The sequence below is a fragment of the Dermacentor silvarum genome, chromosome 1 (genome assembly GCF_013339745.2).
Source record: "Dermacentor silvarum isolate Dsil-2018 chromosome 1, BIME_Dsil_1.4, whole genome shotgun sequence".
Classification (NCBI taxonomy): domain Eukaryota; kingdom Metazoa; phylum Arthropoda; class Arachnida; order Ixodida; family Ixodidae; genus Dermacentor; species Dermacentor silvarum.
In genome coordinates this window covers 241,852,070-241,879,213 of record NC_051154.1, presented here as the reverse complement: position 1 = coordinate 241,879,213, position 27,144 = coordinate 241,852,070, and the positions used below count along the sequence as shown (strand labels likewise).

General features: G+C 46.7%; 1 protein-coding gene across 2 annotated transcripts in view; it reads left to right on the top strand.

Annotated features, from left to right (window-relative positions):
• LOC119437003 (ring canal kelch homolog) overlaps positions 1–26,799 on the top strand; it is a 58,430-nt gene extending 31,631 nt beyond the window's left edge. Inside the window, exons 6-11 of one of the 2 annotated variants that reach the window (XR_005189172.2) lie at positions 1,260–1,526; positions 8,423–8,638; positions 15,885–16,086; positions 24,119–24,388; positions 24,961–25,583; positions 25,627–26,799. Coding sequence is in view for 1 of the 2 variants with exons in the window: in XM_037704060.2 (XP_037559988.1) it covers positions 1,260–1,526; positions 8,423–8,638; positions 15,885–16,086; positions 24,119–24,388; positions 24,961–25,133 (1,128 nt within the window). In the remaining variant the exon portion in view is untranslated. Of the gene's footprint in view, positions 1–1,259; positions 1,527–8,422; positions 8,639–15,884; positions 16,087–24,118; positions 24,389–24,960 lie in introns of both variants that reach the window. The other variant, XM_037704060.2, reaches the window with a different exon arrangement.
• Positions 26,800–27,144: the final 345 nt, after the last annotated feature.

Genomic DNA, 27,144 nt, shown 5'->3' with positions numbered 1-27,144 from the left:
CTGCTCAACATTGGCTGCAAGCAAATGCTGTAAGCTTTTGGCCACAAAGATGCAGTGGTGCACAAAATGAACTTACATGGGGTCCTGACAAACCGCCCCGGGGCGCACACGCTTTTCCGGTGAATTAATGAAGGTTTGCTGCCATAGGACTATGTACATTTTTGAAGGGAGGGAGCGGGGACGCTCGATTGACCGAATTTCTGAATTAATGGTTGCCAAATTAACGATGTTTAGCTGTATATGAAATGTAACTTAACAGAAGAAGAGCAGAAGAAAAATTTTGTGAGCTTCAATGTAACATTTTCCACAGTGATTGCCACAGTAGCCACTTACAGAGAGGCTAATAAGCGCAGTTGCCTTCACAGGAGTAATAGTCACAAGATGAATTTAGGCCTTTTTTTGTCTGCATTAGGCTGAGATATAGGTAAATTCGGCACAGAAGGCCAAAGTTCACATTGTTTGGTATACCCTTTAGCATACTGTACATGTGTCTACTTATATTTTTTTCCCTATTCTGTTAAATGTTATGACCAATGATGGCAGAACCACTTAAATTGTGGGAAAAGCAGTTGACTAAATTGCTCATATTCCTTGTAGCTAATATAATGAACAGAGGTCCAATCCTTCACATCACATTGCACGCATAAACACTGTTGAAGTGTGGACGCACTTGCCAACTCAATTGCTGGAGTGCGTATTCACTGCTAATGTTCATTCCACGGAAATGGCTGTCACTGTTGGCTAGCAAAATATTTTGTGCACTTGTAGGATAGATGTTATGGTAGCTGAGTGGCTATGCCATTCTGCTGCTGAACACAAGGTTGCGGGATTGATTCCTGTCCGTGGCAGCCACATTTTGGTGGGAATGAAGTGCGAATACACGAATACACTTGTATACTTAGATTTCGGTGCATGTTAAACAACCTCATATGCTCAAAATTAATCTGGAGCCCTCCACTACGGCATCCCTCATAGCCCATTGTTTTTGGATGGTAAATACAAAATTTAATTTTAGTAAATGTTAAAATCAACTTCTTTTTAATTGTCATGAGAAGTGATATGTGAGAAAAGAAAAGTCAGGTTGTTGCATTGCACTTATCGAGAATCTGTTGCAATTTAAGTTGTAAAATGGAAACGTGGCCCTTTGTGGCAGATTGAGGAGGCAAGAACTGAGTGCCCTACAGATGTTACTATTTTTCAATGAGAGCACAGCTTCCTCCACTGTTCCTGCATCTGAAGCTGAGATTTTGCACTTCCAGGTATTTGAAGCTGTGATGAACTGGGTGAACCAGGACTTGGCCAACCGCGAGTCGCAGCTGGGCTGCCTGATGGAGCACGTGCGACTGCCACTGCTGTCTCAGGAGTATCTGGTACAGCGTGTAGAGGAGGAGCCCTTACTAAAGGGAAACCTGCCCTGCAAGGACTTTCTCATTGAGGCCATGAAATACCATCTGCTGCGTGCTGATCAGAAAGCCCTCTACGCTACACCACGGACCAAGCCTCGAACACCTGTCGGACGCCCTAAGGTTACCACTCTCTAATATTTTTGCTTGAATTGGTACTGTGAGGGCTGGAGAACAGCATACAAGCTGTTGAAATCGTACATGAATGACAGCAATGCCGGAACGCTTCGAACCTATTTGTGTCTTTAAAGCCTGTATTCTTGCGTTTACCGCTGCGCATAACACCGCGTTGACCGCGGGCTTTCGTAACTCCGTAGTCGTCATCCACAATCCCGTCGATAGCGACCGCGGTTTTCTCCGCAGCGGTTGCGGTGAACAGTAGTTTCGTTTTTACTTGGTACACACATCGGCCACGTGCCTAAAAAACTGCGTAGTCGCCATCAATGATTGCATAGATAGCGACCGCGGTTTCGACTGCAGTTGTTGCAGCGAATGGTGGTTAATTCATCCAGACTTGGTGCATGTGTCGGGCGCGTGCCTTCAGCACCGCAAAGTCGCCGTTCATAATCACGTCGATAGCGGTCACAGTTTTTTCCGCAGCGGTTGCGGCAAACAGTTGTTTCGTTTTGACTCGGTGCAAAGCTGTCGAACTTTCGCCATCTCGCTGGAGAAAACGTAATTGCGATGTGCGCATGATAGTACAAAGCGTGTCTACATGCTTGGTCTACATATTTTGCATACGTGCAGGGCTTGAAAATCGTTGTTTCGGTTATAGTGCGGTACTGCTTATAGTGCAGATATTCGTGACTCCGGCGACTTACGTTATAAGCGGTCTACGTTGTACATTGAATCCCCTTACAACGAATACCGCTACAACGAAATTTCCGCTGCAACGGATATTTTCCAATTCCCTGTCAGCTGCCCATAGAAAGTAATACAAAAAAGGTCTCTCCATAACGAAGGCATTTTATTCGGTATTTCTGCTTCAACAAACTTTTCGAGAACGAAACTAAGACTGAATTGAAATTGGAACTGCCGAGTAGTCAAATTAGAAGGCCCTTCCAAAGCTGTGATGATGGTATGTCTGCTCGAACAAAGTTTTTGCGAACGAAATCAAGTTCTAAGTGCCGATTTACGCCACTGCAATCCATAGTCACGCGTGGTCGTCACGCGCCTGCGCGAGACTGCACGGGATCACCACAATCACTGCCGTTTCTTGTGGTGTGTGTGTCCAGTCAAAATGGCTACGCTAATGAAGAAGCGTAAATTTCTCTCTCTCGAGGAGAAGGCACATATGATCGCCGAAACAGAAAGCGGGAGGAAAAAATTTCGCAGTTTCACCCGAAAGGCGAAGCATCGATTGCGATAGCAGAGGATCGTAGTTTTATCAGACGTATGAAAGTGTAAACATTCGCTTACTAACTAAATTACCAAGCACGGTGTCACGTGCACACAGGTAAACATTAACACATCTCACTCGATGACCGCGGAAACTCGGTGTCAACATATGCAGGAATGAGAAGGCGCGGCAATAGCAGCAAGCGAATTGACCTCCGTGCCGTCTGGCGCTTCATCGCGAACTAAACGTCGAAAACACAGCGCACACGACTCTACCGGCACTAGTTGCACTTTGCCCACATCGCAGATCGCTTTGAAGATGAGGCCTAAGCGAGTGCACATTTCGTGCACGGCGCAGGTTGCTTTCAAGATACAGCTGCTGCGCCACGTCCGCTGTTCTGAACATGATGCCAACGTCTCGTCGTCTGGGGAAAATGACAACCCGCTAGACACACTGACTTCGGCGACTGGGTGAACCAGAGGCCGGAGTCAGTGAAGATGAGGCCTAAGCAGGTACGCACTTTGTTCACGGCGCAGGTTGCTTTCAAGATACAGCGGCCATGCCGCGTCCGCTGTTCTCAACATGATGCCGTCTCGTCATCTGGGGAAAATGACAACCTGCGAGACACACTCACTCCGGCAACTGTTTTGAAAGTAATGGATCCTTTTGCCCTCATCTTAAAAGTTATCAGAGCCCACAACGACGACGTTGCGATGGCTCTTTTATCGGACTGAGACTCGCGTGTAACGCCTTTGCTTGCCGTGAAGCGCAAGAAATCCAGGCTGACCGACTTCTGGAAATAAAACTTCCCGTAAGCGCAAGCTTGCCAAGTTTGCCGACTTTGTCATAAATATGCAATGAAATTGTGATAATTCAAACCACTTCGTTGCGACGGTGCATGTGCCACAAAATGAGTGTTTTGCAATCGGCCGGGCTCGCGCGTTGAGTTAAGCGTCTGCCACAATGTACGAAAAATGCTGTAACAGCGGCGCGGAATGGATTCTCTCGTGAAGCTGACACTTTATTGACCGCCTTCGATACGTCTCAACCTTTGCCCCCACGCCATTGCAAAGATTTCCTGGACGATGGTTTCAGTTTTGTTCGCGGCTTTGCCATTTGGCGTACGTATATACATACTGATTTCGCGTCAACGAAATTCCGCCGCATTGAAATTTTTCGCGTTTCCCGTGAATTTCGTTGTAGCGGGACTCGACTGTATTTCCAACACAGCGACAGGCATTGAGATTAAGTACACTTGCTTTAAACACATCTGCAAGAGTAAGGGATGTTAATCTCCGGAACATTACAGCACGGCCGTTCGATCGTGGGACTGCACAATAGCAAAGTTTGGGGTGCGTTCATTATGCGAGGGAAAAAAATTAACTTTTTCGCAACCAATCTGGAGGTGCGTTCATTACGCAAGTAAATAAGATATATTACTAACGTAGGTTGACAATGCTCGTTCCTTTCTTTTAAGACTACAGTTAAACCTGGATATAACGAAATTGACAAATTCCCAAAAAACTTTGTTATAAACAGGATTTTGTTATATGCAGGTTCGGCACGAAAATTCGAAAAAGAAACGCTTACCGTATTTACTCAATTCTAACACGTCCTCAATTGTAACACGTACCCGTTTTCCGTTTTCGTCGAAGTACTGATCCTTGGAATGTCACACCAGGTACTGGATGCTTGGACGCATGTCATTTTGCACAAGCGTGAGGCATCGGGGACAAAGGGCGAGCGTCACGATGGCGTCGTAGCGTCCTATAGTGTTACAGTAGAACCCCACTGTTACGTTCCCGGGTGGTGCGTTTTCCCGGCTGTTACTTCGTTTTCAGCCGGTCCTGGCACAGTTCCCATAGAACCCAATGCATTGGTAACCCTGCTGTTGCGTCGCAACTGTGGGACCGTTCCCACATCATACGTTGCGAACTACCACCTCACGCCGGCCCGAGCGGCCATTTTGACTTTTCATGTCGCTTGGCTTGGTGGCTTGACGATGGCATTGGCCACCCAAAGTGCTGGGGGCGACAACTATGACGTATTTTCGGTTTCCGCCAGCAAAAGTATGGCCCTTGAGATGTGTATTTGCTATCTAAAGATGGTGTCTAGGACGCATTGTTGCCCCAAAATTGGTTTTGGCTCATAGATATTTCGTATAAAGTCCAAGGGCGATAACGCAGTCGCCGCGCGCCGTATGCTGTATGTGCGAGTGTAAACGTGCAAGGAGAGCCGACGACCGCATCTAAATCTCGCGCGCGCAAGGAAGAAAAGCAGGGAGGAAGCGCGCCTTCTTCCGTTCCGCTCGAGGCACCGGCGAGGGAGCAAGGGGGGAGGGATAGCGGGCGGCGTTGTACTGTACTCAGGCATCAACTGCGTACTGCGCAGCGGCGCGCGGTTGTGCGGGCCGTATCTTGAAAGCGATCTGCGTTGGGGCAGAGTCTAGGCAGTGTAGGTGCGTCGGCGGCTCGTAGCTTTGTGCGTGCTGTGTGTTCTCGGCGCTCAGTTTGCGTTGAAGCGATAGACAACCGCACGAAAGTCACTTCACTCGCTTCTGCAGCGGCGCTTCCACACACCGCCAGCGTTTGACAGCGCGTGTCAGCGCTCGTCGAGTGTGATGTGTCACAGCGTCTGCCAGCGCGTCGGCAACATCAACTGGAAAAGGAAAGTGCCGGCTTGGCGGGCTAGGCCAGCTGCAGGAAGCGGCAGGATCAGGTTTGAATGAAGGGAGGGGTAAGGTCACGCCCGCGGCGGCAAGATCGCCGGGTCGAGGGATGCAGGCCCGCCTCGCACACGTGCATTTGCTTCGCATTCCCTCGTGGCGGAGAAGGTGCTTCCGGTTGCTGCTTGCGCAAAAATGACAAAATTAGGGGCGAAATCTCTAGGTTGTCGGTGGGGAAAATTTGTTATTTCGAGGGGGTCTCCCGCTGCCACTTCGTTACGTAGAGGTCTCAAATACATGTGCTTCTATGGAGTAACGACGGGGAATAGAAAAACTTTGTTATATCCAGGAATTCATTATATGGAGGTTCGTTATAAGCAGGTTTAACTGTATAATGACTGGAACAGTTTAAGCAAGGTCCTTCAATACTTCTCATCTGGCCGCGAAACTCCCACATAACGCTATGGGAGCGCTTCATATAGTGCCTGCAGTGAACACATCAAAGCAGACGCCGAACGGATGACCGCGTTTGCGCAAGGGTCGATTGCCATTATTGGCATGTGAGTATTGTTGGCACAACGTGCAAATTGCCGCTTTGTTTCTATACAGTGTTCAAAAATTTAAACGCGAACAATTTCGAAACAACTACAGCGCCATGTTTGATTCCCAGGTTCATCTGCATTTGTAACATTCATAATTCAAAAGGCACACTTGGGAATATCGTTAAAAATTGGCTACAGAGCGATTGCACGTCATACCTTTATGTAATTTCGTGCGAAAGGCCTGCATTGCTGTTTTTAGCTGCTCCCGTTTCACTTTTCGCACTGTACATCTCTCTATGTGTATGACAGCATGCTTCATGATAGTGACACTGCCTACCATTTGGTGTGTGTGCTTGCATGTCGGTGGAGTTGCAAGGGTGCCTAACTAACTGAACTAGCTAATTAACGAAACCCACTATTACCAGACCTAACTTAGCTTGATTACAACTAAACTAAGCCAACTAACTGAACTAATTTACTATGCAGCTAAACTAAGCTAATGAATTGATAACTAACTTAATGAACCTAAGTAATGCCTAAGCTAATTAACTAACTAAACTATATAACTAACCTATCTAACTAAATATAACTATAAATAACAAACTAGAATAACAAAAAAAATAAAACTAGCTATATCTAGTTGACTAATGAAAGAAATAGGTAAATAACTAATTATCACGCTAATAACTCTTTGGTCACCTGCTTTGGTCTCACTGAGACTGGCAGTATCGCAAATAAAAAAAAACTAACCTAAATTGACATCTAGTGTAACAAACTACAGTATAAAAACTAAGCTAATTACCTAACTAACTAGCAAACTAAAAAATATAATTAAATAGGACTAACTAATCAATTATTAACTAACTGAACTAGCTAACCAAATATAACTAATCTAACTAACTAACTAGACAATCGTGTAAATAGAGACCTCTGGAGAAAACATTTTGTGGGAGGAATGCTACTAGTAGGGCCATGTCAATCACACAACGGTGCCGTGTATAATTTAAGCACAAATGTATCGCACAATAAATTATTTTGCCAAATTATTTCACTCTGGAAACATGCTGAAATAAATGTGGAAGAGGCAGCTTTCCTCATGAGAGATTTGCATGATCGCGCTGCTTGGTCATCTGCCGCGGCAGGTTGATCCCCTTCTACTAACGCCAGCGCCTCTTGGTGCCATCTTCTGGCCCTATATGAAACTTGTCGGGGAAATTTCATGACCAGAAGGAAAGTATAGAAGGGTCCTGGTTGAAGCCTTCCGCAGTGTCTTAGGCTTTCAGCATTCTCATCTGTTAATACCGACTCATAAGCGAAAGAGTTTTCTTACTTTAGCTTACATGAATAGTTGAGGTCTTCAGAACCCCCTTGACTTATGTCTATACTCTACCATCTTGAGATGTGAGCTTACAAAAGACTGTGCTTTGATTGAATTAATCATTTGCTACTATACTTAGGTTAGGTGTCTGCTGATAATGTCACATATGTATTGAAACTAAATTGGGCCTCGTAGTCTGTGCAATTGTTTCATGGAAGCACATGAATTTGACCTAATGACAAGTTTTGGCGTGATGAACATGCTGTTCGACTTATTGTTCACTAGGAAGGCAGGGTGGTGGAAGTATTGGCCAAGAGCGCCATAATAAGCATGCTCAAGAGCTTGTAAGCACCACCTGCTGTCTGTTGTTGACGTTGCAGTTGCTTCTATTTAAGACATTATCTTGTTATTTGTAAATGTCACAAACACCACCCTACATGTCAGCATATAAACAGTTCATGGGGGACAGCACTCCTGTGGAGTAGAATCGTTGACTGCACAATTAGAAATTTATTGTTGCCTGTTAACTTTGCAAGGTGGGCTCTCTTTTGATGGCTACTGAATGTGCGTGCCTTAGAGAAAGTTAATGAAACAAAGTAATGCCAGCTTTGTGATGTAAGCTGTCAGTATTACAGCTCCGAAAAAAATATTTATAGTTCCCTGCAGTAGCGTTCAATTTGCATACATGTCAAACACTGTTGTGAATGCTGCAAGTGTTTGTCTGAAACATATCGTTGGTGCTATTTCCACTAATTGTTTTTTGAGCACAGCTCGCACGTTATTCCATATGTTAGTAAAGATGGATTGTCAGCATGTGTCAGAGATACGAGACTGCGTCAAATTGTGTGAAGTAGCCAAGATTCTGCTCCCTAATACATAATTTTGTGCTCTGGTGAAACACCAGGTGCATTGTTGGTGTGGTGTCATGGCAGGTCTCAGAGCTGTCTTAGGAGAAATCTGTGTACACTGCAGCAGGGTTGTAATTTAACTCTATGGTGGAGCCATCTCATGAAAGAGCATGCTGTTGACAGTGCACTAACAGCCTCCATTGGGAGTTAATCGTTTTACGTTTTGACTTGCCTTTTGCCACGCTGTGTCTGCAATGTGTGAAGCGTGGTGGCCCTTACTTAATTGCCCTGTGGGTATTGCATGCAGATGCTGCTTGTGGTGGGTGGCCAGGCTCCCAAAGCCATTCGCAGTGTGGAGTGCCTGGACCTGCAGCGTGAGCGCTGGCTTCAGCTGGCTGAGCTCCCCAGCCGCCGGTGCCGTGCAGGCCTAGCCCTTCTTGATGGCCGTGTCTTCACAGTCGGTGGCTTCAATGGCTCACTACGTGTGCGCACAGTCGACATCTATGACCCCGTGAGGGATCAGGTGGGGATTTCCTTCATCCAGAGCGTCTGGCAAATGAATGCAAAGAAAGTGGTAATGAAAGGAGCACTCAGGAGAGGGTAGGCCCCCTATTCAGCTGTCTTGAAATACCTTTTGCCTGTTCCAGAACTAAGATGAAAACATGCTCATGCACACACATGCACACACACACACAGAGTAATAATAAGCCAATGATTACTTTCCTAATTATTACTCCAAAGCATGATTTGTGTGCTACCATAAACGCCCTGTATTGATGATGACATTGATGGTGGCTTGATGGCCACCATCAATGTCAGTCTAACACAGATGACACAACATTTTTGCCTCATTTCTTTTTAAAAATTCTTGATTTAATAGACCACTGCGAACCCGCTTATCATGGAACAAGGCCTCAACTTGTCCAGCTTGTGACATATCGCTACGGAACAGTTATTTTAGTGACCAAGAGCAAGCCTGTCATGATTGAAGGGATTAAGAGGACGACGTTTTAACCTGGCACGGGCTGTTCGTTATCGGCAGAGCTACATGCTTATGTGCTTGTAAATATACCTGTATATAGCCATTGCTGTGCATCTTTATACGTAACATATTTGGTGGAGGTGCGGGGCAAGGAAGTCGAGGCCCAGGATCACATCATGCTCGCCAAGAACATCATCGAGCCATCTTGCAGTGCTTGGGCATCACCTGTCGTGTTAGTCAAAAAGAAAGACATCTACCGTCTTGCACGCATTGATGATGCTCTTGACTGTCTGCATGGTGCCCGGTATTTCTCCTCCATCGACTTACGCTCCGGGTACTGGCAGATTGCAGTGGACAACATGGACCGGGAAAAGACGGCATTTGTAACACCTAATGGCCTTTACCAATTCAAGGTCATGCCGTTCGGACTTTGTAACGCTCCGGCCACCTTTGAGCTCATGATGGACTCTCTGCTCAGAGGCTTCAAATGGTCCACATGTTTATGCTACTTGGATGACGTCATCGTTTTTTCACCAACTTTCGAGACTCACATACAGCACCTCTCAGCCATTCTCAACGTGTTTCATCGGGCCAGACTGCAGCTAAACTCGTTCAAATGTCACTTTGGCCGCCGCCAAATCACAGTGCTTCGCCATCTTGTAGATGCTAATGGTGTACAACCAGACCCCAAAAAAATCTGCTCAGCGAAGAATTTCCCTGTTCCCCGATCTGCAAAGGATGTCTGCAGCTTTCTAGGGCTATGCTCATACTTCCGTCGCTTTGTGAAGAATTTTGTGGACATAGCGAGGCCATTTAGTGAGCTTTTGAGGCAAGACGTGCCTTTTTCATGGGGCCCAGAAGAGGCTTCAGCGTTCTCGCACCTCATCAACCTGCTCACGACTCCTCCGATACTTGCCCATTTTGACCCGGCTGTGCCTACCGAGGTCCGTACTGATGCAAGCGGCCGTGGAGTCGGTGCAGTACTAGCCCAATGCCAACGTGGCCATGACCGTGTCATCGCCTATGCTAGCCGCCTCCTATCAGCCGCTGAGTGCAATTATTCTATTACAGAGCGCGAGTGTTTGGCCCTCGTTTGGGCGGTTGGGAAATTCAGACCCTATTTATATGGCCGGCCCTTCTCTGTAGTTGCCGACCACCACGCACTGTGCTGGCTGTCCTCTCTCAAAGATCCTTCTGGACAGCTTGGTCGCTGGGCCCTGCGCCTACAAGAATTTTCATATTGCATTGTATACAAATCCGGTCGACAAACCTGAGTACGCTGATGAGGACTCCAACAACTCAATTTTTTCCGTGTCGGACCTGATTCACACCGGTGAAAAACAAGACTATGACCCTTCGTTGCGAGACATCATCAGTCGCCTAGAATCATTGCCTAATGATTCAGGAAGGTGTCCTATACCGACGCAATGTTCAACCTGATGGACTTGACCTCCTTATTGTCGTGCCTAGACACTTTCGACATAGTGTCCTCACAGAACTTCATGATGCACCCACCGCCGGGCACCTTGGCGTATCTCGCACCTACAAGCGTGTCCGGCACCGTTTCTATTGGCCAGGCCTTGCACGCTCTGTCCGCTGATATGTGGCCACTTGTGAATCGTGCCAGCATCGCAATACACCCCCACTACTACCTGCTGGTCACCTTCAGCCAATCGACATACCCACAGAACCATTCTTTCGCGTTGAACTACATCTTGTTGGTTTCCCACATCCACCTTGGGAAACAAATGGATAGCATCATCATCAGCAGCAGCCTATATTTTATGTCCACTGCAGGACGAAGGCCTCTTCCTGCGATCTCCAATTACTCCTGTCTTGCGCTAGTGTATTCATTCCAACTTGCGCCTGCAAATTTCCTAACTTCATCAACCCATCTGGTTTTCTGCCGACCTCGACTGCGCTTCCCTTCTCTTGGTATCCATTCTGTAACCCTAATGGTCCACCGGTTATCCATCCTACGCATTACGTGGCCTGCCCAGCTCCATTTATTGCGCTTAATGTCAACTAGAATATCGGCTATCCCCGTTTGTTCTCTGATCCATACTGCTCTCTTCCTGTCTCTTAACGTTAGTCCTAAGATTTTTCGTTCCATCGCTCTTTGTGCGGTCCTTAACTTGTTCTCAAGCTTCTTTGTTAACCTCCAAGTTTCTGCCCCATATGTTAGCACCGGTAGAATGCAATGATTATACACTTTTCAGTGACAGTGGTAAGCTCCCAGTCAGGATTTGGTAATGCTTGCCGTATGCACTCCAACCCAATTTTATTCTTCTGTAAATTTCTTTCTCGTGATCAGGGTCCCCTTTCAGTAATTGACCTAGATAAATGTACTCCTTTACAGACTCTAGAGGCTGACTGGCGATCCTGAATTCTTGTTCCCTTGCCAGGCTATTGATCATTATCTTTGTCTTCTGCATATTCATCTTCAACCCAATTCTTACACTTTCTTGATTAAGGTCCTCAATCATTTGCTGTAATTCGTCTCCATTGTTGCTGAATAGGACAATGTCATCTGCAAACCGAAGGTTGCTGAGATATTCGCCGTTGATCCTCACTCCTAAGCTTTCCCAGTCTAAGAGCTTGAATACTTCTTCTAAGCATGCAGTGAATAGGATTGGAGAGATTGTGTCTCCTTGCCTGACTCCTTTCTTGAAAGGTAACTTTCTACTTTTCTTGTGGAGAATCAAGGTAGCTGTGGAATCCTTGTAGATGTTTGCCAAGATATTCACGTATGCGTCCTGTACTCCTTGATTACGCAATGCCTCTATGACTGCTGGTATCTCTACTGAATCAAATGCCTTTTCATAGTGGTGGTGTGGAGCAGAGCTAGAATACCCGGCTTCAAATCTGAAGGTCGTAAGTTCTAATCCTACTCCAGTCCACCACATTTTCAGGCATGGAGTGATGCCTGACACTGGCAAGAAAAAAATATATTGCCGAGAACTAGTGGAGCTATACTAGTCCAGGTGCAACCAAACTAGAAAGGCCTACTAAGCTTTATTAAAGTCCCTCCCTCACCAGAACAGGATTTGGCCTCCCTGGTGCAGTATTCGGCCACTACCTCCCTCATGAAATGGATAGCAGTGGCTACTGAATATGCTACGCGCTACGCAATTACCCGAGCTCTGCCGACCAGTTGTGCAACTGATGTTGCAGACTTCTTGTTACGTGACGTTATATTGCTTCACGGCGCCCCGAGACCATTGCTCACTGACCGTGGCCGTTACTTTCTCTCTCAAGTCATTTCCGACATACTGCGCTCCTGTTCGACTCAACACAAACTGACTACCTCTTACCATCCCCAGACCAACATCCTCACGGAACACTTGAACCGCACTCTCACAGACATGCTCGCTATGTATGTTACGCCGGACCACCATGGTTGGGTCCTTGCTCTTCCCTATGTAACTTTTGCGTATAATCGTCATGATACAGCTGGATTTTCTACCTACTGTATGGGGCGAGACCAGACTTTACCTCTAGGCACTATGCTCCCACCATCTGCCGCCATCACTAGTGAGTACGCACGTGATGCCATCGCGTGGGCTAACCACGCCGTCAGCTTGCCCGCGCTCGGCTTACGGCGTCACAAACCAACTAGAGGCATCACTGTGACTTTTTCTCCTGGTGCACTTGTGCTTCTCTGGTCCCATTCCCGCCGTGTGGGCCTCTCCGAAAAGCTTCTTTCCTGGTACACGGGTCCATACCGTGTGCTGCAACAGGTGACACCTGTTACCTACGAGATTGCCCCTGTCAGTTCCAACACGTCGTCTCTCCTTCCGTCCAGTGACATCGTTCACGTATCATGGCTCAAGAGCTACCATTGTGCTTCCGACGACTCCCTTTAGAGCTCCGAGACGGTGCTCCTGCTGCCGGGGCTAATGCTACAGAATAGTTATATATCAGTGACCAAGAGCAAGCCTGTCATGATTGAAGAGATGAAGAGGACGACATTTTAACCTGGCACGGGCTGTTCGTTCTGAGCAGAGCTACATGCATATGCTATTTTGTCCTTTAATGTAACCAGTTCATAATATGCAAATGCAGTGTGTCTTCCTTGGTTGAAACAATATTGTGGCAATTCTAACTGGTGATTCCACGGTATCACAGACCGCTGACTTGCCAGTCAGCCGGGCGTAGTAGACTAGACCACACTGTGCTGCCAAAGGCTGAGTATGTTGAGCCATCTCCTGTGCCACCACATCAGTCTTTCTATTCTACTTCTCTCGACACTTCTGTGCAGTCAACACAGTATAAGAGAAGCCACTGGGAAGGAAGAGAAGGTGAGGGGGCGCTTTCTGTTCCTGGAGAAGTGACAGCAGACAACCCACTAATCTAGGCTTATTACATGCAGAATGCAAGCAAGCCTGGAATAAGGAGGAAAGACTGATTGTTCTCCGCAAGAGATAGCCCAGTGCACTAAGCTTCACAGCAGCATGTTGCGGCCTGAAACCACTGTTGTAGTCTCAAGTATATTACGCAAGTTAGAAAATACTCCTTGTTATTCTTTGGAGATGGGCTGGTGCGAGGCTCACCCAGCGAGCAATGGTCAGAAAAGGGCACCATGCTCCTCTACTCCAAACCACACAAAGGGCGCTATGGCTGAGTTTGTAAACTCTTCAACGCTGTGCAGTGGAGGTTCCAGAGTTAGATTACTAACAAACGTGGGTTTATTATTAGCTTAAGAAACACCACAGTACGACAGTGACGGCTTACAGGTAAAAACCCTTGCTAGACTGATCGAGCATGCATGGCTGCTGCACTAGGCTAACTGGGTAGAGGTCTACCAAGGTCGAAAAGTTGTGGGAGCAAAAGTCTCATGTCCAACTAGCAGGCCTGTAGAGCATCTGCTGTGGCGAGGAAGTGCTCAATGGTACAGAGCTCAAAAGGGTGTGTGGGGGGCTATCACAGGTAGGCCCATCAGGGTTTTTCCCAGTGAAGTGTGCTCACACATGTGACCTGATCTACGGAAAGAGAAATGCAGTTTGCTTGGGAAAGTAGCTTCAGTGTGCTAGCCATGTCCACCATGTTCCTGCCAGCAGTGTAGTTCCCCGAGAGCAAGAGAGAGAAGAAATTAACTCACATGACAAAGAGGTAGGCCTGAGATTAACTCCAGAGGTAGGCCTGAGATTAACTCCTCTAGCCTGCTACTCTGCGTTGGGTTAAAGGGAAAGGGACAGAAATAAAGAAAAAGAAAGACATCAAGCTTGGCAAAAGGCCATCAACATGCACGAGCTGAGGATGAAGTGTGGGATGGCACATCGTTGTCCATATTCCGAACCATAGTATGAATATAACAAGTTTATTTTCTGCAACTTCACAATTGTAATGAGCTTAGCCACTATGCAACAGTGCTCTGCAGGGAAGCCTTCCTCGCAAAGCTATAGGGAGAATCGGGGTTCTCCCAGAAATTTTTGAGAGGTGGACACCTTTTGACCGAAGAGGGAGAGGGGGTTACACATGCGACTAAGCCTCTCTCTCTCTCTCTCTCTCTCTCTCTTAGCCAATGGGAGCGCTTCCTGTGTTCACATGGCTGCAGGAGCAAATTATGACACTAGTTTTTTTTTTTTTTTTTGTCATTTTATGTTCGATTCTTTTGCTTCTATTTTTGCACGGCGAAATATGGCACTGTGGCTATGTGAAGCTCAGATTGCTCCTCTTTTTCGATAGTTCCAAAATTGCGGTGTTGTGTCAACAGAAAGTCGTGCGATCCGCGGTGCAATGGCACCTCCCAGCACCCGATTTTCTACCCGATTTTCGTTGACAGTGCTCTAGAAAAACTGCCATTTTATCAACTTGTACGTCACTTTTTTTCTAATATTTCCCCACATGATAAAGAAACACCCGATGATCACGAAAAATAACTATAATTGGAAATTTTGACTGGTCCACTGGTGTGGTGGGCAGTAAACCAGAGCGGCAGACAATGTTTCCACTGCCGCCCACCAAGGAGAGAACCCTGGGGAGAATGTAGTTGCACATGTGCCGCAAAGGAAAGCATGTGGTGAGGAAGCATGATTATAGGAAATGGAAAGAGGGTGATGACAGAATCCAGGTCCATTGTCTTGATCTGCCACGACAGTGCATGCCCATCAGGCTTCACCTGTACAAGCAGCCCTGTAGAGAATATGTCAATGGGCATTCTGTTGTTGTGATGTGCATGTGTGTAGGTGTGGATTGTAGTAGCAGATGGCACATCACTTTCCTAAAATGTTAGTGTTGAAGCCCAGAGCTGTGGTTGCATCACAGGTTCTTAGGCAGCAATCCATGCTTCAGCTGTAAAACTTGCTTCACAGATTTCCAGAGTAGTTTTGGTGAATAGTATCTTCTCGGTAATCATTTATGAATAAAATCCCACCAGAAACTCGAATAATGATTATGAAATTAGCAGCGTTGCTGCATGTGGTAGGTAACATGTCGACAACAAAGCTTCAGTGCAGACTGCACCTAGTGCTTGCTGCTGTCATCAAACAGTGTATACACATATTGTTGTCGTCATCATGACCCACCAATATTATGGCGCATTGTGTGTTTACAATAGTGTACTGATTTGCGAGACTAAAATCACCATAACATCATTTCTGTTACAATTAGGCATAGAGCCTAATCTTACTTGATGTGAGCTGGTTGGCTTTGCTGCCTCATCAGAACACGAGGAGATCATTCTAAGTGTACATCATTGCATTATTGCGCAAGTCATGTGCTTTGCTCAGTAAGGGATCTTCATTTTCTTTATTTCATGTTAATCACATCCACCTTGTGCTTGCAGTGGAGCCAAGCAGCTAGCATGGAAGCTCGGAGAAGTACATTAGGTGTGGCAGTTCTAAACAACCAGATCTACGCTGTTGGCGGCTTCGATGGTTCTACAGGACTGAACAGTGCTGAAAGATATGACCCACATACAGAAGAATGGACGGCAATTGCGTCTATGAGTACTCGTCGAAGCAGTGTTGGAGTTGGGGTTTTGAATGGTAGGTGTTGCTCTTAGTTGTTATGCCATTGTTCGACTGCTTCAGTGCTATTTTAGTCTGTATGTTGCTAAACACTGCTTGTAAGAACACGTGTCAGCCGTCAGTAATTATTGCATAATACTCAGATCTAGAATGTTATATCTGAAGGTAAAGTTGATGTATGTATGTTAACTGCTCAGAAATGCTATATTTTGTTCTTCTGGATCTGTAGCTGCTTGTCCTTTGTGGTTTAGCATGTCAAACACTTGACCTACTGTTACCATGCTGGCCTCATTCATTCGGTCTTTATTTCTGCTATCGAAGACGAGCTCAGCTTGTCCATGCTAAACAGTGCCAATTTGTCACACCAAGGACCAGCTAAGCATGTTCAGGCATCTATACTCCATCTCGCAATTCATTTGCAGCACTGTTGAAGGTACGAGAAGTACACACAGTGGAACAAGTTCTCAGCGTAGCTGTCTGATTAATGGCAAGATTACATAGTTTTGTTTTTGCTTGCTACATGATGCATTACAGCAGTACATGACTTTAAGACCTTTTCACGTGCACATTGTATACTGCGAATTCAGCAGCAGCTAAGCAGACGACGCCGTCGACTCGGATGAACACATTCCGAGGGGCATTCGGGGCCTTCTGGTTGGCTAAGGAGTCTTGCAGGTTCCACAGTGCTGCAAATGACTTGTGAGATGGAGTGTAGTTGTGTTTTTACTCATAGATGGTGCTACAAAAAATTAAAATCTTGCTTAAAATATTTCTCGCAACAACGAAAATGGCATCGTCTTTGGGAGGTGTCGTTTCTCGAGGTGGGAGATTTTCTGGACAAGTCAAAACATCACAGCGTGACTTACTCTGTTGTCATTTCCTATGATACGTTTCTGCCACTTATAAATGCCAAGAGTCCAGGAGATATTGCTTTCTGTGCTCATAAATATCAGAAAAAGACAAGCAAATGCTGAAATGAAACCATGACATGATACCAAGACTGAAGTGGTGCTCTGTGCTAGATACTGTATTGAAGTCTACCACACAAAGTCAAGCTTTCCAGGATCAATGTGTCATAGATGACAGTCTAGAGCTTGGCACCAATCTGAGAACAAAAGTTTGTGAAGTTTTTGTAGCACTTTTCCTTCAGCAACATTCCGCATACAGTTAAACCTCAGTATAACGATGTTGGTAAAATCGGCAATTTGCTTAGTTATATTGAAATTTTGTTATATTGAAATTCGACTTTTTATGCAAGTAAGCAGCCGCTGATAGATTTTTCTCACATACAAGGGGCCACATAGTTTTCTGAAATTATCAAGCAATTGGAAAACAAATTTGAATGAAAAAAAAATTATTTTCCTGATAGTTTTCTGGAATTATCAAGCAATTGGCAAACAAATTTGAATTAGAAAAAAAATATTTTGTTGAATTTGAAATTTGGCGTCAAACGAAATGGTTCCATGCTGTGTCAATGATATTGTTACGGGGAAAATAAGCAAGAAATATATTTACACTGTATTTACAAGTATGGCAGCGGCTGACAAGATCATAGCTCACGAAGTCCAGAGCGTCGTCTTCTTCAAGTCATGTCCAAACGTCTTCTTTGTCGCTCTGTCACATGACCCCCGGCGGCTGAAGCACCGACCCGGTGCTGGTTAGGAGGCGGTCGAATGATACGGCTTAAGACGCGCCACGTGGACTACATCGGAACGAGGCTGAGCCACGGTGGGGTCAAGAGGGGCGATTTCGTAGGTGACGTCGGTTACTTGACGCAGGACGCGGTAAGGGCCAGAGTTGCGTGAAAGCAACTTCTCCGAGAGGCCAACGCGTCGCGATGGAGACCAGAGGAGAACCAGGGCGCCCGACGTGAGGTGGGCGTCACGATGGCGGGTGTCATATAAGCGCCGCTGATTTTCCTGCGAGTCCACAAGTCGACGTCGGGCAATATGGCGTGCCTCTTGTGCCTGGAGTATGGCGTCCCGGGCGTACTCTGATGTGAAATGCAGGCTATCAGGCAGAAGGGTGTCGAAAGGTAGCGTAGGGTCGCGGCCGAACAAGAGGAAGAATGGAGAGAAGCCTGCGGTATCGTGGCGAGAAGAATTATAGGCAAAGGTAACGAATGGTAATGCAACGTCCCAGTCGCGATGGTCAGCGGAGACATACATGGACAGCATGTCAGTAAGGGTCCGGTTGAGACGCTCGGTGAGACCATTCGTTTGTGGATGGTAAGCAGTAGCAAGTTTGTGTTTAGTCGCGCACGAGTGTAGAATGTCATGAACAACTTTAGAAAGAAAGCAGCGGCCTCGGTCGGTAAGGAGCTGTCGAGGGGCACCGTGGTGAAGGATGACGTTTTCTAGCAGGAAATCGGCCACATCGGTTGCACAGCTTGTCGGAAGAGCCCGTGTGATTGCGTATCGGGTGGCGTAGTCTGTTGCTACAGCAATCCACTTATTTCCCGAAACAGACGTAGGAAAGGGGCCTAAAAGATCAATGCCTACACGAAAGAATGGTTCTGATGGCACGTCAAGTGGTTGAAGGCGGCCAGCAGGGAGTGTGGTCGGCTTTTTCCGTCGTTGACAAAGGTCACACGCAGCGATGTAACGGCAGACGTCACGGTAAAGACAAGACCAAAAAAAGCGCCGACGAACGCGGTCGTAAGTTCGTGACACGCCAAGGTGACCGGAAGTCGGCACATCATGAAGCTGGGCGAGAACAGTCCGGCGCAGATGCGAAGGGACAACTAAGAGTCGGTCAGGGCCGTCAGGGCGCATGTTACAGCGGTACAATATGCCATCGTGGAGTTCAAACATTCGAAGGGAAGGATCGGGCGTCGTTGAAGTCAGCCGGTGAATAAGGTCTTTTAAGAAGTCGTCCCGCCGTTGTTCTGCTCCGATATTGTCAAAAGCACTCAAAGAGAGAACGGTGACAGGAATTTCGGCCATAGAAACGTCAGGTGGGTCGACAGGATGGCGCGACAAGCAGTCCGCATCTTGGTGTAACCGGCCAGTCTTGTATACAACTGAGTAGTTGTATTCTTGAAGGCGCAGAGCCCAGCGGCCAAGGCGCCCAGAAGGATCTTTCAGGGAAGAAAGCCAACACAGAGCGTGGTGGTCAGTGATGACTGTGAATTGCCGGCCGTACAAATAGGGGCGGAATTTTCCCACTGCCCAAACGAGAGCCAGACACTCGCGCTCAGTGATAGAGTATTTGCGCTCAGCAGGGGAAAGAAGACGGCTGGCGTAAGCAATAACACGTTCTTGTCCTTGTTGTTTCTGGGCCAGGATAGCTCCAATACCGTAGCCGCTGGCATCAGTACGGACTTCTGTTGGAGCTGATGCATCAAAGTGAGCGAGAATGGGAGGGGAAGTAAGCAGCCGGATCAGCTCAGTGAAAGCAGCAGCTTGCTCACGGCCCCAAATGAAGGCAGCGTCTTTCTTGAGGAGCTCAGTAAGAGGGCGTGCAACGTCCGCGAAATTGCGGATAAACCGACGAAAGTAGGAGCAGAGGCCCAAGAAGCTGCGAACGTCCTTGGCGCACGTTGGCACGGGAAAGTCTTTCACTGCCCGGATTTTATCTTGATCAGGACGTACACCAGAAGAATCGACGAGATGTCCGAGCACAGAAAGTTCACGACGACCGAAGTGGCATTTGGACGAATTGAGTTGTAGCCCCGCCCGACGAAAAACAGATGGGACCGTCGATAGGCGTTCGAGGTGAGTCGCAAAAGTCGGGGAAAAAACGATCACATCGTCCAAGTAACAGAGGCAGATGGACCACTTGAAGCCGTGTAGGAGGGCGTCCATCATTCGTTCAAATGTGGCCGGGGCATTACATAACCCGAAAGGCATCACTTTGAACTGATAAAGGCCGTCGGGAGTAATAAAAGCCGTTTTCTCACGGTCCATGTCATCGACGGCAATTTGCCAGTACCCGGAGCGAAGGTCTATGGACGAAAAATATTGTGCTCCATGGAGGCAATCCAGGGCATCGTCAATGCGTGGTAGCGGATAGACGTCCTTCTTGGTTACCTTGTTTAGGTGCCGATAATCTACGCAAAAGCGCCAACTGTTGTCCTTTTTCTTAACTAGTACAACAGGGGATGCCCATGGGCTGCAAGAAGGTTCAATGATGTTACGAGAAAGCATCTTATCAACTTCGTGTTGGATGATGTCTCGCTCAGTAGGAGAGACGCGGTAGGGTCGCCGATGGATTGGACTCGCATCCCCGGTGTTAATGCGATGTTTGACAACAGATGTTTGCCCGAGAGGATGGTCTCCAAGGTCGAATAAGTCCCAGTACGAGGCAAGGAGGCAACGTAGTTCATTAGCACACTGGGGCGGAAGGTCGGGCGCAATCATTTTCGTTAGGGCATTCAAATCTGAAGGGGCAGGAGGCACAGCAAGAGTTGCACACGAGGAGCCGTCAGCAGTTAAACTCGAAATGTGGTAGTCTCGGGCCGTCGTGATTAGCGCAAGTGATATGCCGCGCGGGAGAACTTGTGCACAAAGTCCAAAGTTCACTAGCGGAAGACAGGACGTGTTCTCCGTAATGGTAATGACGGTGTGAGGAAATGCGACGTTATGCGAGAGCAGGACATCCGGATTAGGGGTTACGATGTAGTCACCGTCTGGAACGGGCGGAACGGGTGAAACACCTATGTAGGAAACGGCAAGGTGAGGGAGGCGAATATGCTCTGTGGAACATAGCCGGATCGGAGCACTATCGAGGGGATCAATAGCAATAGGTAGAGCGAGTTGCACAACACCAGCAGAACAGTCCATCAAGGCGGAATGGGCTGAGAGAAAGTCAAGTCCCAGGATTAGGTCATGAGGGCAGTGTTCGAGGACATAGAATAAAACAGAAGTATGGTGATCGGCGACACTCACACGAGCTGGACACATGGCAATAACGGCCGGCGTTCCCCCGTCGGCGACTCGGAGCACAGGCGACGGGGCAGGAGTGAGGACTTTCTTGAGACGATGGCGAAGCTGAGCACTCATCACAGATACATGCGCGCCAGTGTCAATCAGAGCCGTAACAGGTACACCATCCACGTTCACTTTGATGAGGTTCCGATGTGTGGGCAGGGTCAGAAGAGGATTTTGGCGTCGGGTCGGTATAGCAGCATCACCTCTAGGTGCTGCACCCGTTAGTTTTCCGAAAGCGTGCGCCGGAAGGAGCTTGGGGACGGTGACCGACGCGATGGGGGCGAGCGGGAGAAGCGGCGATGTGGCGAAGGAGAGCGGCTAGAGCGGGTGGGCCGAGAAGTGTCGCCAGGAGTTACTGGTTGCGTTTGCGGCGGGAAGCGAGAAGTAGCACGAGGAGGACGGTCGGATGGGAGATAGGGCCAAGGGGTCGAATTCCACGAAGAGCGGCAGTGACGTGAAATATGACCGATATGGCCACAAGTGAAGCATATTGGCCTGTCGTCTGGAGTGCGCCATTCAGCCGGGTTGCGATACCGCGGAGGGGCATTCACGCTTCGAGGGCGCATGGCAGAGGTGGACGAAACATAGTCAGGCCGATTAATGGAGCAGACGTTGGTCAAGCCAACGTTGGCCAATTCCTGGCGTACGACGGTCTGGATCAGGGAAACGGTGGCCTGGCAATTGTCGGAGCCAAGGGTTGGGGTTGGCATAGGAGATGCGGCTTCGATTTCACGCCAGATGATGTGGACGATCTCATCAGAGCGATTGGGCGTAGGCAGACTGCGGAGGTCTTCACAGGTGGACGTAGCAGCCGTGTTGGGGAGGCGGAGAAATGGGTGGGCAATGCGACGGCTCTTGGCTTCTTCAAATCGCCGGCATTCGGTAATGATGGCTTGTACAGTAGAACAATCCTTAAACACAAGGAGGTGAAAGGCATCATCTGCTATGCCCTTAATGACATGTGCGACTTTATCAGCTTCGGACATCCTCGGATCTACTTTGCGGCACAGAGCGAGCACGTCTTGAATGTATGTGAGGTAGGACTCGGTGCACGTCTGGACACGCGAAGCGAGGTCTTTTTGAGCGGCGCGCTGACGTCCAACAGGCCTGCCAAATAAATCCGTGAGCTTCTGTTTACAAATGTCCCAGGTGGTAAGTTCCTCCTCATGGGTCTGAAACCAGACGCGTGCCGTCCCCGCGAGATAGAATATCAAATTAGCCAGCATGGTGGTCTGGTTCCAGTGGTTGCTCTTGCTCACCCGCTCATAAAGTTGAAGCCAATCTTCAACATCCGTGTTGTCAGTGCCGGAAAAGGAGCCGGGGTCACGCGGTTGTGCCAGAATGACGGTTGGCGTGGGGGCCGACGAGCCCGAAGCATCCTCGCCTTGAGCTGGCATGGTAGATGCAGCCAAGGAGCGCCCGCTGCGTAAATCCGTCTTGTCCTTGAGCCCGCAAACTCCACCAAAATGTTACGGGGAAAATAAGCAAGAAATATATTTACACTGTATTTACAAGTATGGCAGCGGCTGACAAGATCATAGCTCGCGAAGTCCAGAGCGTCGTCTTCTTCAAGTCATGTCCAAACGTCTTCTTCGTCGCTCTGTCACAATATCTTCACGAAGTGAAGCCAGCCACAGCGTCCACTCCGCCCCCGCAGCTGATAGTGTCATTGGCAGTGGGACAAAACACAACTATTATGAGAAGCACCAGCAGCGGGTAGTGAATGCTTCATCTGCCTCTTGCTTCAATGTGTCTTCAAAACTCAAGTTTACGCAAGCTCCTGTACTAAACGCACTGGAAGACAGCATGATGCCTCGCCATCTCAGCATGCCTACTCTTTGCACACTTGGCAGATTACCTTTAAAACGGGGTGCGCTGGCTGCAGTATGCCCTCAGCCGCACTAGGAAAGAAAACATGTGCCAACCCCACTTTCTTCCCCCCCTCCCTTCACGAACGCTTGATTGTGTTAACACGAGTTTGCTCCCCTCCTGCCCTTTCCCTTTGCTCATGGGGGAAGACGGTGCTCATGAAGCCACTATCACCATCCTTCTCAGCTCACCCTCGCACGCTTTCACTCACACCAAAGCATACAGCGCGGTGCGTGATAGGATCTTATCGCACTTACGTTTTATAGGCAACATGACACTGCACCGTTTCGGCGGTTGCTCTTGGTCGCACTGGGCACAATTTGAAAGGTGCGTTTGCAAGCAGCCACTTGTAATTCAACCATTTGTCCGTGGAAGTTTCCATTCATTGTCTCGGTATTCCTTCAAGGTGGCAGTGAAATTTCGTTATGTTGAAATCGTGTATAAACACACTTCGTTATATTGAGGTTCTAAATACCTACATGGTATTCCATGGATCAGAAGTTATAAAAAGTTGAATGCTTCGTTATATTGGGAATTTAGTTATATTGAAGTTCATTATATAACTAGTACTGATGGGAAGCTGTACAGTGAAACCAACATTTTCTTGCATAAAGAAATTTTCAGTGTTGTTTCACAAAGGGAAACTTTCATTTGAATAGGTGTGCCTTGATGCGCTGGTTTCATTGGGCACTTCAATAAATTCGGTATTTCAGGAACATTCTTTGGAAAATATGTTGTGGTAGGTAAAGGATTCATCTGTTCTGACACATCACTTGCTGGATACCACTAGCCAATAAATTGTTCATTTGTTCAAGTAGATTTGAAACTACCAGAATGGTGCTTAGAATAGCAGTCCCTATTTTAAAACCTGTGTCTCAGGCAAACAAGGCGAGAAGGTCACAGGACGGTGGAGACTTGAATTGATCAACAGTTCCTCAGCCCATAGCCAACATTTCGACAAGGGGCCTTGTCTGCCCTCACGAAGAAAAGTCCTCTTTTTCACCCACATTTGATCAGTTTATTTGCCGGGCAGTGTGACAAAGTGTAGGAATTATCTTACAAAAAGAAATACGTACTACATATATAGTCTTTTTACTTGTTGAGCAATGTTTGTTTTTGCAGCAGTGTGGTTGTACTCGGAAACACCTTCGTAAATTTTCAGACATTACTGAATTACTAATGATGCCATGTATTTTTATACTTACGAACACTTTTTTTTTTCTGCCTTTGCCTTCATTGTGTGATAACAGGCCTCCTATATGCTGTCGGTGGATATGACGGGGCATCACGGCAGTGCCTAAGTTCAGTGGAGCGCTATGATCCTAAGGAAGAAGAGTGGTCCCTTGTAGCCGATATGTCTGCAAGGCGCAGTGGTGCTGGTGTTGGAGTTCTGGACGGAGTGCTTTATGCCGTGGGAGGACATGATGGGCCCCTGGTGCGCAAAAGTGTTGAGTGTTATCATCCTGACACCAATTCGTGGTCCCATGTGCCAGACATGGCCCTGGCCAGGCGAAATGCAGGTCAGTGCAGCCTCTTAACGGTTGTAATTTTTATTTTTGCTGCAGGCTTAGGGAGACCTTAACAGCAGAGTGTTGTTAGCAGTACAGTAAATCGTTGTTGTATTGAAGTCACTTTACTCAACATGCTGCTTTTTTTTTTTTTTTTTCAAAGATTGCCTTCTGGACTGTGTTTTAGACCAAGTTATTTGATGTGCAGTTGCACTGAACTCTGCTTAATATGAAGGGAGGCCCAATAAGACCCCTAGGCCTATACTGAAGAGTGCAGATAATGACCATTTGCTTTTCCTGCTTTCACTTTGGCAAGTGAACAGCACTGCGAAGGTCACACAGTTATATTTCGCCAGCTCATTAATGTCGTGCCGATTCCATGAACTTTGTCATGTCTGGAACTTTTCCTGTGCTCCCTGTCCATCCTATGATATGCCAGGCTAATATGCTAGGATGACAAATATGTCATCCTTATAACCACATGCAACATTGACCTGGATGAATGCTTGGGCACCTATGCAAAGAAACACATTCTTCTAATGCGTATTGCTTTGTTTTCATTCTCTACTCTCTTTCTCTGCTAGGTGTCGTGGCAATGGATGGCCTACTCTACGTTGTTGGTGGCGATGATGGATCATCAAACCTTTCATCTGTTGAAGTCTACAATCCAAAGAACAAATCCTGGAACATCTTGAGCACATTCATGACCATTGGTCGTAGCTATGCTGGAGTGACAATCATTGACAGGCCACTTTAAATTAGACTTTTTGATAAATTGCCCCCTGAAGTTGTGGTTAGACCACAGGAGGTATCCAGCTTGGGCTGAAAAAAAGGCTACCCTAAACAAGCCTTTCTTTCCATGTAGTCCCAATGATGAGTGGCCAAGCCTCCTAAGCAAGGACTGTTGTGTGGTGTGACTTACCTTTATCCCAGCAGCACAGAAAGTGAATGCATAGGAAAGTATGTACATTTATTAGGCATGTATCAGAAAGCATTCTCACTTGCTTGGTATGATAATAGTCTTTCAAAACACTTTTCTATGTGCACCCGTCAGGGTCTAGCTAAAGTCAAATATTTATCAAGTTATGTACTGCATTTCATGCATTCCAGACGGTCATTTGTGAAACTTTATGAATGTAGGCTGGCTGTGCAAGTTCACACAATCTGTCTTGATGGGCTGCAGGAGTTTTGTAATTATGTTGTGCAGGTGTCTTGATTGGCTGCAGGAGTTTTGTAAGTATGTTGTGCAGGAGGCAGCAGTGTGAACACACTGTGTTGAACAAATGAGCAGTTCAAAAAATAACAAAGAATGGCAATTTTATTTCCTTTATAGCTAAGTTTAAAGTGATGTGCAATTAAATCTGGATGAATGCATTGGCTTTGCCAGGTGCTAAATGAGAATAGGGTAAATGGGGCACCAATATGTAAAAACGCACTTTATTTCTATTCAAGATCATCTTCAGTTGCCATTTTTGCTTTGTAAATGAGTACCACGGGATATATTCTGGAATGTGAGAGCTGCTTGGCTAGTATCAGCAAGTGAGGGTGACAATGCCACGCCTGTCCATTTGTTGCTTGAATGCCGATCAAGTGGCCCCCTTTCATATTGGACCATATTTCCCTGTACTTTCATCGTACTGCACTTGATCCCTTGCTGTGATCTTAACTTCAAGAGAACACTCCTACAAATACAAAGGGTGACTGTCAAATCGCCTAAGGAAAAGCATTGCTTTTGGTTCGACAAACAGCGAGACTTGGATTTTAATGTGCATTATTTTTTCTCTTAAAGACATTGTATAGAGGCACTAGGACATTGTCCTATAGTGCTCAGTGTGCTAACAGATATGAATACAGAGGTATAGCACAAACTGTAAGCTGTTTACATAGCATGTGCTAAGGCTTATGTATTTTATCTCACATAGGTTGCTTCGTTACACCACGTTTGATTATCTGTATTAAACTTTGCTTCAGATGAGCGAAAATAATATTTCAAATTTACCTACATTGATTGGTTAGCAGTGTTAAAACTGACACAGCATGGAGGCCAGCTCATATTACTTATAAGATGCAGCACTATCTTGCAGAGGTCTGCCAGCAAGTCTGTAAAGTTGGCCCTGTGCTTTCATGTGTAAAGAAAATTGTATGTGTGTATATATATATACGTATATATATATAAAAGTATGTATATGGTTTGATATAAAGATGGTTGCTGGTTGAATGTGTGTACTATTCCCTTTTTCTCATAGCTGTTGGGAGAATTAAATGGGGCATGTACTGTAATTGGTACAAATTCTTCAACCAATGTTTCGCATCCATTTCCTTTACATATCTTAGCTTCAGCACTTAGCCTCCCGAGCCAGAATCACTCTATTTCTAGGTAGTGGGAAAAAGAAATTGAGAATTCTTGTTTTTGTTTCATTGTGCACCAGTAGTCTTTTTGGTGTGCCATGTATTCAAGTTGCTATGCAGTATGTGAAAGTAGGTTGTGCTGTCACCTTTGCTAAAAAATACCCTCCAGGTGCACCACTGTTTACCCAGGCAAGCTGAGCTTAGTTCGTTTCTTTGCAGCAATATATGCAAAGAAAAAAAATGCAACATATTTCTGCACGTGTTGCCTGTCCCTTGGTGTTTTCCACAAAAGTTGCCGGTTGCAGTGTTTATCTGTGTAACATACTTATCTTCAAAATGTTCACAATAAAATGCCATTGGGTAGCATTGCACCTAACAGTTGAGGCACTCATGGGGTAAGTAAAGCTGTTTGTGCTTTA